This window comes from Micromys minutus, assembly GCF_963924665.1.
Source record: "Micromys minutus genome assembly, chromosome: 6".
Taxonomy (NCBI): domain Eukaryota; kingdom Metazoa; phylum Chordata; class Mammalia; order Rodentia; family Muridae; genus Micromys; species Micromys minutus.
In genome coordinates this window covers 29,765,811-29,775,619 of record NC_137975.1, presented here as the reverse complement: position 1 = coordinate 29,775,619, position 9,809 = coordinate 29,765,811, and the positions used below count along the sequence as shown (strand labels likewise).

The window sequence follows — 9,809 nt, the reverse complement described above, 5'->3', positions numbered from 1 at the left end:
TGAACACATAAAATTGTTTCCCAGGCTCGTGCTAAATTCCCTAAACTAACTTTGTAAGAGTATGGGCTGTCACTTTCTCAGACAGGATTTTAGGTTTAGTTTTGGGAAAACTTCACTATATAATAACAGCACCCTCTCTTAGTGTGAGACATTTCCTTGATTTTCATTCTGGAGTGAGCAAATGAGCCATATCACCAAACTTGTGATTCCAGCTCCATTCCTGTCGTCACGCATGACCAGCTAACATGTAGCCTTTCTTATATGGGCTGAAGGTGCTTTTTTTTTTAAAAAAAAAAAAAAAAAAAAAACCAAGTATGATTCTACTGAATACGATCTAGCCGGACAGGAAACTAAAACACTCACCCTTTCTTTGAGAAAAAATAGCAGAGCCTTTAAGAATAGAGAAGAATCCTTCCACTCTTCAGGAGCGAGCTTATTTTCTCTGCAGGGGAGCTAAGTGGAGGAAGCTGGAGATTGAGAGGCAGCCCGGTCTTCATTGAACTGAGCTCCGCCTGCACCCTTTGCCCCGCCCCCTACACCCGGCCCCGCCTCTCCCCGCCTTCTCTGCCCACACCACGCCTTCCGGCCCCGCCTCCCGCCGCACGGGCGTCATGGCTGCCCAGGGTATCTGGACGCGGGCGAGAGTAGCGCTTGGGAGGCCACCGCCTTGGGCCGAAGACTTCCGACAGCAGCTCAGCTCAACCCTCCATTCCGCTTTCCAGGGAGCCTGCGGCGGCTCCGCTCCCGGCTCGTGGGGAACGCCCGATGGAGAGCCGAGGCATCCAGCGAGCCGAGAGTTAACACCCGCGGAGAGGCACATCGCCGAGCTGCACCGGGCCGCCTGCGCGGTGAGGCCCGCTCCAGCCTGCCCCGCTGCCTCTGCGCCTGCGCGCGTCTGGTCTCCAGACCCGGAGGCTGCCCGGGTCCGGAGGTGCTGGGCCTCGCGCCTGGGGCGGGTCGGCCTGGTGCGTCTGCTCAGAGGGTCCTGCAAGAAACCCGGTCGCAATTTTGTGTTCCGGCCAGAGAGGTGTCTGCCCTGAGAGTAGGGGCTAGGCTGGGTTTCTGATCTGTGTCCCAGCTAAAGGCTTGTCTCAGGGTTCGTGTGTGTGTGTGTGTGTGTGTGTGTGTGTGTGTGTGTGTGCGCGCGCGCGCGCGCGCGCCCTCCAGGACTAAGCACTTATAGGAAAAGTATGTTGTACAGTCATGTTGCCTGTGTCCAGTGACCTTAATAATGAAAACATAAGACCGACGCTTTACATTTTTGCTCTGTGTCCTCTCAACCTTTGCCTCTAGTACTAGTGAGCAAAAGAAATTATAGTCAGGCAAGTTTGAAATTTTTCCTAGGCATTCTTAAATAACCTTTTCTTCTAGTTTATGGATTTGACAATTGCTTGTCACCACCAATATCTAACCTTATCTCCCTTCAGTTTCCTGACACTTAACAATAGTCTGAAGATAGCATTATTTATATTTAAGTTTTATAATGATATAAAGGTGATTTGTAATAAACCTATGTATTAAGCTCTGTGTTTGGCTATTATTTGATAAGAGCACTGAATATTATTTTGTTTGGCTTGAGCCATAGAAGCAGAGGAAAACCTTGAATGTTTCCTAAGGTTGGCACTCTCCCTTGAGAGTAGTATGCCCCCAAAACCCACTGTCTAACCCTTTCCTGTGTTGGAAGTGAATAAAGATTTATCAAAAGATTATTGACAGCCTTTGACCGTTCTTGCTTTATGCTCTTATCTTAAATATAACACAGGCGATTTGTTTTCACAAGTCACCAAATATGTTGGGTAAAAGCCAAAAGTCTCATCAAGGCAAACAACAGAGGCATACATAGACTGGTCAAATCAACATAGAAAAAGAAGGAAGGTATTTGCCTTGGGAAACCAGGACTTTTTCATCCCTATGGGTTTCACAGGTTGCGTGACTGTCCAGGAGACCAGAAGCAAGCCCAGAACCATGGTTGGTACTTCTCTTTCCCACAATAAGAGCTCCCAGAAGACAGTATTTTTCCATGCCTTAAGGAAGACAGCGCCCTTACCTTTCTCCATTGCTGCACTAGATATTTTGCTTCCCATGGACATCTTGCTCTTCTCTTGTCAAACTGCCAGCAAACTTGCCTCATCTTTGTTGCCATCATTATCCGAGGCTCATTTAATGAGAAGGAATTAAGTGTTGTGCGTAGGCAGTCAGCAAACTCAAGAGGCACACCATCCACATCCGAAGCAACCTGTTAGGCTTCCAGGTTGTCAGATAATTGTCTCCAGGAAACACACAGAAGCTAAGTGAAGACTCTAAAGGCTTTGCAGTGTTTCTGTTTATTTGCCTCCCAGGTTGTCAAGCATGAGCTGTGTGGGGGTGGGGGGGGGCGAGGAAAAAAAAAAGGAAATGAGGTTCTGACTTCGGGTCATTCTAAAGTATCGTTGGGTGCTTCTGGGGTCACATGGCCTTGGGATTTCGGTGGCCCCTGAGACCAGCATTGGGACTTGCTGGATTCTTACTGCCCTGATCTATCTGTACAGGAAGGCCTTAGAGTAAAACCCAGACGACTTGGACTAAAAGAAGTTGACTTAAATATCAACCATAATGAGTGCCATCAGTAAGTCTAATGCTGGATAGCTGAAGTTGTTCATGACCAAATGGAAAATGTTTGCCAGAGCCAGCAGGACTGGTGCATGCCTCTCATCCCAACACTCAAGAGGCTGAAGCAAACCTGTTGGTTGTGTATGAGCTTGAGGCCAGCCTGATTTACATGGTTCTAGGCCAGGCAAGGCCTTATAGTGAGACTGGCAGAGAGGGAGAGAGAGGGAGGTAGGGAGGGAGAGAGGAAATGTATATCAGAAGGCCTGCTGGCTTTATGCATATTTTAATGAAAGTCTATGTGCAGGAGGGATACACTGTTACTAATGGTTAAAGTGTTATACAAAAGTCCATAGGGAAGTTCCCCTATACAATCTGGAGGCTAAGAAACGTCATTAATGTGACATACTTCTGTGGGAAAAGTTACAGTTTACGTTGCTCCACACATGCAGTGCTTTGGAGGCTTTATGTTTGCAATCACGGTTGTATGTAGGTAGACAGTGCATCCCTGAAGTTTGAAGTGCTGTAAGGGAAGGTGCTGTTGATCAAGCTTGTTAAGCCAATTAGTGTTCATTTGGCAAAACAGTACCTTTTCAGTTAAGACTTGATCTACCAGCCCTGGTGAGGAAGAGGACAGGAAACCTGCGGCCCTTGCTGTGCCGTCACACTGGGAAGGTATAGAACATATTCACTAATGGTGAAGGGAATGCTGCTCTGTGAGGCCTGTTTGGCTTTGATTAGCACCTCTTCTGTGAGTTTAAATCATTATCCACATATTGTAAGTACTGAAATTGTAACTGCAGCTTCTGAGTGCAGTTCATTTCCAGCCTCTTAAGCTCTTAAAGTCATCTAAATCGCCTGTTATTAAGCTTGTTACCTAGAGGCGGAATGAAAAATATCAGAGCGGCAGCCACATAGTTGTTCCATACAGAGAAGTTCTTGTTTTTCCACCAGCTTCTCATTTTACTCAAACTGTATGTTTCTCCCTTTAATCACACACAGTTAGCTTGTATACAGCATCGAAATGCATACGCTCGTTAATTGCAAGCGCCACTACAATTACTGCAGAAGAAACGTAATACTGTTCATTTTTATGTTTTTACAATCGTCTTGGACTAAAAATATTGCTAGGGAGATATGATGAACATTAACAAAGATTGATGTATATTTTTTATCGCTCTTCAGGCTGGCCAGCTAAGCTATGTGGACCCAGCTACTGGCTATGTGGTTCTCACAAGGCTGGCCCACTTGCAGAGAGGCGCCTGCTGTGGCTCTGCCTGCAGACACGTGAGTAACAATTCTCGAATTACCCTGGCAGTTTGCTGAGCTTCTGTAACTTCATAAATACCTATTATTTGAACAACAAGTCAAATAAAAAAGCTAAATAGACCTAGAGTGTGCTTTTCCCAAGCGGTTTCAGCAAAGGACAATGAAGCTGTTAGTGCCAACCGAGGACCTTTAAAGTTAATGGAATTTTGTAACATTTCACTGCAAGCATCAGCCCCTTCAAAAGCTAAGACTTGAAATTCAGGGGAGCTCTTTCCTATGAGGAAATCTTTCATGAAGTCTGAAAGAAGTTGTATTCACTAGGCAAGCGCAGAGAGTAGGAAGAGAAACTAGACTAATAAATCAATAAATAACCATTGCAGACACGATTCTAAAAATACTGCTACACTAAGAAGCAGAAATGTGCCCAGTATTGAAGGCAGATCTTGAAATGATAAGACTTCTTTCTTCCCATCCACTCCCTGCTTCACATGCCTCAGCATGCAGATATGAGTGCTGACTCTGTAGCTCATATTCTTTCTGTCTCTCTATTTCTATATCTCTCCTCTTTCTCACTCTCTGCTGCCTGCCTGCCTGCCTGTCTGTCTGTCTGTCTGCCTGCCTGTCTGCCTGTTCCTATTTCTCTGTGTGTGTCTCTGTCTTTCTGCCCCCTTTCTCTGTGTATCTCTCTGTGTCTCTGTCTCTGTATCTTTGTCTCTGTCTTTCTTTTTCTCTCTCTCTGTCTCTCTCTCTGCCTGCCCCATCTGTCTCTCTCTCTTTCTCTTTGTCTCTCTCTCTGCATGCCCCATCTCTCTCTCTCTCTCTCTCTCTCTCTCTCTCTCTCTCTCTCTCTGCCTCTCTGTCACTGTCTCCTGTCCCTTCCTTCTTTCCTCCACACTTTATTCTCTGCTTTTTTCTAGTCTGTGCTTAAAGTAAGTGTGAGGCTAGATGTCTCCAATGATAGTGCTATAGGTCTGAGCATGCTTAGTGCAAGAGCTACAGGCCTGTATTTAATGCTCAATGCTATTCTGAACAAAGAAGAAATCAGTTTGTTTGTTTCCTATGGGAAGGCATATCTCTGAGGTCATTAAAGACGAGACAGTAAATGCTCTTGTGAAATGCGGACAATGTTCTAAAAGTCAGCCTTCACTTTTATGGATTCTTCTGTGTGTTCCATGAACTGTTTCCAGTCAAATGCATAAGAGCTTCATGTAAATCTAGCAGCCATGAATTTTGTAAGAATGGGGCTTTGATAATAAAATTCTTGAGGCTGGAAAGATATACTTAGAAAATTGTTTCTTGGTCCTAATAAGGGCTATTTACCAAAGTTCCCATTGTATACTTTAGTCCCTAAGACATATAGAGCAAGTGATTTAAAACTGTGCTAAGAGCTCAGGGATTGAAGAAAAGATCATTCAGAGACTGCTTCACCTGGGGATCTATCCCATATGCAGCCACCAAACCCAAGCACTATTGCTGATGCCAAGAAGTACTTAATGGCCGGAACCAGACATGGATGCCTCCTCAGAGGCTCTGCCAGAGTCATACAGATACAGTTGAGGATGCTTGCACCTAACCATCAGACTGAGCAGGGGGACCCCAATGAAAGATCTAGAGAAAGGACTGAAGGAGCTGAAAAGGTTTACAACCTCATGGGAAGAACATTATCAACAACCAAACCCTTCAGAGCTCCCAAGGACTAAAACACCAACCAATGAGCACACATGGAGGGACTTAGGGCTCCAGTTGCATATGTAGCAGAGGATAGCATTGTCTGGCATCAGTGGGAGGAGAGGCCTTTGGTCCAGTGAAGGCTCATTTTCCTACTGTAGAGGAATGCCAAGGCACTGAAGAGGAGACGGTGATTGGGAGAGGGAGCAACTTCACGAAAACAGGTAGAGGGGTAGTGGGGATGGCAGTGGGGGAAAGGGGGTTAACATTTGAAATGTGAATACAGAGAATATACAATAAAAATTAAATTAAAAAATAAAATAAAATAGAAATAGCCCACAAAAAATTGCTAACAGCATTTCTCCCACCATGAGAAATGTACTTTCCCACAGTAACAGTTAAATAATCCCATAATAATTTGCTGTCCTTCTTTTCCAGTGTCCATACGGCCAAGTCAATGTGAAAGATCCATCTAAGAAGAAGCGATTCAACTCCTACTTTTATGTTTGACAACAATGCCATTCCTAGTCTGTCAAATTAAGCTTGTGTTTTTGAAAATAAAGCCCTAATCTAGAATCATCTGTTATGAATATTTGAACATGGAGTTAATATTAAGAACATATATCCAAAAGAAGACTCATAAGATGCACTGTATTTTTCCTTCCTTTTGCTGCATGACCACAGACGTACATTGAAGCAGACATTAATGGCTGTCCTAGTGCAGGGAAGGGGCTGTCGGAGCAGCTTTGAGTTTTCCTTAGCTTTGCTTCTTCTGTCTTCTGCTCATCAGTGGAAGGAAGGTTGCTGGCAAATAGCAAGCGCGTTCTTTATTTGTATCTTCAGCTTTAGGAGATGGATACAGGACCATGTATCGCAGCATATGAATACCCAGGAAATGGTACCCTGCGGCGAGGGATGCTCCTATCAATCGTCCATCCATCCATCTGTTCCTTCAGTGTAATCTGCGTATCATTTTGATGTGGGAGTCAGACATGCTTCTCTTAGACTGTACTTCATTCACACTCTAAACAGTCCACCTCTTCTTGTGACACCTCCCAGGCAAACCTGCCTTTAAACCTCTTTCATGCTCTGTATTGGTGTTGTCTATTATGGAAATTCCCCTTTAAGAGCCCAGCCTCCAGTGAGGCAGGATCTCCCAGAAGTGGTTCTCTGTCTTCTCAGCTTCTGTAGGACAGCAGCCACTGGGAGGCCCTTTTTCTGCCAGTGGTAAAGTTAGGCAGTAACAGGAGGCTGCTGCCCAGTGGAGTAGGAGGTGGAGGGGGAGTGGGGTGAGGGGTGGGAGTTGGGGGGGTGAGGGGGATCTCAAAGTCCTGCTTCTGTCTCTCTGTCCAACCTTTGGCCACTGGCAACTTTATTCACCAGTTAATGCCAACTGGGGGCAAGGACCCCTCAGCGTCTTACAGGCAGATGTGCAGGTTTCTTGGTGATTTGGGGAGCTGAATTAACACAAATAGCATTCGAACCAACCCACAACAATGAATTCCCAAGGACACCCTTTCTCTTAGTCCATTCCTAGCAAACAAACATCCGGCCATTATGGAGGTTGGTTATTCTCAGGATTTCAGCGTACAGTGTCGTAGCTGCTGGGTTAGGGAGGGAGGAAGAAGCAATTATTCATGCCTACATTTGATGCTATGATTCTGAAGGGTCTTTGCTTCAGCAAAGTGCCCCCTCTCCGAAGGCATTTATTGCAAAGTCCTTTGCTCAACAAAGTCCTAACATCAGAACACTTGGTAAGGCTTTGATTCATCTGAACAATGAATGGTCTAACGGGGCAGTGGCTTCCATGGTAAACACAATATTGCCACATAAATGGACTTTGCTGCAAGAGGAGTTAAGCTATATTGTTTTCACACATTGTAAAGTAAAAACTCGGGTCTCTTGGTGGGTGCGTAGATACAAACACATGGAGATTCTTAGAAAGGGCAGTATCCCCATATAAATCAACTCTGGTGTAGTTCTACTCTCAAAGTTTCTAGAGACTTCTTCTGCTCCAGGGTACAATAAATCAAGAGAGACTGATTTTTGGATTGTCTCTAACACGGAATGACCCAAGGGGAACTAAGGTTATGAGAGCAGGGTAGAGATGGGTGTCTGAGGCTACATTCTCTTAGTTGAGAGATTGGTCCTCCCAAGCTGTGTCCTTCCTAGCTGTGGATTGCAATCCTCTTTTCAAGGGCTTCACTGTCCCCACTGATTAAGAAGGTGGAGAAGAATAATTTTATCTTTTAAAGTAAAACTTGAAGTTCCAAATAGGGTGTTTGCAACAGATGAGGTCCACAAATTTCTGTCGCTCCAACAAGGGTCTTTGTTTCAGCAAAGTCCCCTTCTTCCAAGGGTGTTTTTTGCTAAGTCCTTAGCTCAACAAAGCCAGCCGTGCAACCTCAAAAAATTGATTCATCTCCAGACAAGATTAAGGAAGGAGGCTTCCTACCTACCTGATAAATGGCAGTTGCTACATTGTGTCTCTCAGCTGTTAGAAGACTCAGGGCTCCAGGTCAGCCCCAAAGGAACCTTGCCCTCCACCCCTCACCCCTCACCCTTCACTCCTGCCTCAACCCTTCCACCGATGGCAGAAGCCTGTGAACCAACATCAGTCAATGGTGGCGAATTAAAAGCGCTGTTATCTTTTCACTATCTTAAATAATTAAGATGTATTTCCAGATTCTAAAATGATTTCGGGGGGGGGGGGAAGCTCTCTCCTCTCCCCCCTCCGTGTGTGTGTGTGTGTGTGTGTGTGTGTGTGTGTGTGTATTTATGTATATCCTTATCAAATACCTGAAACGGTTACCCAGAGAAGTTAAAAGGCACTGCATAGAACAGAACTCCTAAGAGTTCCTAGTGCTCGTTCAATGACTAGCATAAAAGCTGAACCCAAGAGTCTTGTTCCCTCCAGGAGGATACAATAGAAAAATTAAGCTCAATAGCCCAGGGTGATCCTGGGAAAGCCTGGTTGGTCGAATGGACTAGTTTACGGAGTCCAGTGGAACCCGAGGCTCAGTCCCTAGGTCCCGAGCGACTTTCCACAGAGTGAGCACGCGCTGGGAGTTGGGGGTGGGGTTGGGGCTTGCATTCACCATTCCGGAGCTGTCCCTTAAAGCCTCCAAACTGTGGAGAGCTTTTGGGACTGGCTGGCTTCCATGCCCGCACAATTCCGTGGTTTTTGCTGGTGGCTTCAAGGACTTTAGCCCATCCGGTCCTTGGCCCATGCCAAGTCAAGGAGCCTCTAAGAACGCGAGGCTTTGGGGCGCAGACCAGTGGGGGAGGGCGGCGCCGGCGCTGACCGGCGTTCCGGAGCTGCCAATCTTTCTGCTCACACCTCCTTCCCCACTGGCGCGGGAGCCCAAGCTAATCCCCCGCCTCCCCATCTCCGACTGCGAGGGGTGCCCTGGGTGGGGTGTGGGGTAAATAATTGGCCAGAGGTCTGGCTTGCGAGTCTCCTCCACTTCCCAGCGGCTCGTGGGAACCCGGGGCTTCACAGTCCTAGCGGAACCTGAGACCAGGTAACAGGGGCCTCATTCGGTCCAGGGTCCCAAAGCATCCCTGAGATAGCCATCTCTGCGGGTCTGAGTGTAGATTTCCTTCCAGAAGGTTAGTTTCAGCCCTTGCTCAAGGACCCAAGAAGGACAGGTGTCTTGGGCTCCCTCGCGGACCCATCTCAAAGGCCTCCATCCAGAGCGGAATGCTCTCCAACTGGCTGGGTTTCTATCTAATACCCGGCTTCGGAGCACCAACGCTGAATGAAGAATAAGGAGAGGAAGGCGGGGATGGTGTGTGAGCAATCAATAGCTTAGCCCATTTCCCCCAGGAGCTACCATCATTCGCCGTCTATGTAACAGGCACCAGCTGGTGGCAGCATCTTTTAGGTACCAGCTTCAGCAAGGCAAAGGCAGGCTAGGGGTCCGGGAGCCCAGGGTGCACTGCAGAGCTCAAGCGTCTTCCCCCAACCCCCACCCCGGCTGTGCCCAAGCCTCGGGATGCTCGAGGCTTTACGAGGTTCCCTCGCCGCCAAGTCTTCCATTAACACCTCCTTGGATTATTGAGAGGCTGGCAGGGCTGAGAGTGGCCTCAAAACGGGTGTCGGGGCACTGGCCGGAGGCAGAGCCCTCTGCCGCCCCACCCCCGCCTTTTCCGATTTGAGAAAGCATAAACAGAAAATAAAAGACAGGTGGAGGAGGCTGAAGGTCAGAGGTGAGAGATTCAGGTCAATACTGGGAAAAGAAGGGAGGAGCAGCGGAGGGAGGAGGAAGGGAGGAAGGGAAGGA

The 9,809-nt window shown here is 47.0% G+C and overlaps 1 protein-coding gene across 4 annotated transcripts; it reads left to right on the top strand.

Annotated features, from left to right (window-relative positions):
* The first annotated feature begins 602 nt into the window (after positions 1-602).
* Positions 603-6,098, top strand: LOC308421463 (uncharacterized protein C1orf53). 4 transcript variants are annotated; one of them, XM_080917842.1, is made up of 4 exons: positions 603-848; positions 3,772-3,873; positions 5,685-5,747; positions 5,962-6,090. In XM_080917842.1, the coding sequence occupies exons 1-3, from the start codon at positions 612-614 to the stop codon at positions 5,715-5,717; spliced, it is 372 nt and encodes a 123-aa protein (XP_080773968.1). In that variant the 5' UTR covers positions 603-611; the 3' UTR covers positions 5,718-5,747; positions 5,962-6,090. The 4 variants fall into 4 exon arrangements, with proteins under 4 accessions (XP_080773968.1, XP_080773966.1, XP_080773967.1 ...); XM_080917840.1 differs by having other exon boundaries at positions 603-965; XM_080917841.1 differs by lacking the exon at positions 5,685-5,747 and having other exon boundaries at positions 5,962-6,098.
* The last annotated feature ends 3,711 nt before the right edge of the window (positions 6,099-9,809 follow it).

Coding starts and splice junctions, on each gene's coding strand:
- LOC308421463 (XM_080917839.1), top strand. CDS start 612: ATGGCTGCCCAGGGTATCTGGACGCGGGCGAGAGTAGCGCTTGGGAGG. Junction 966..3,771: donor GCCTGGGGCGGGTCGGCCTG/GTGCGTCTGCTC, acceptor ATCGCTCTTCAG/GCTGGCCAGCTAAGCTATGT. Junction 3,874..5,961: donor GTGGCTCTGCCTGCAGACAC/GTGAGTAACAAT, acceptor CTTCTTTTCCAG/TGTCCATACGGCCAAGTCAA.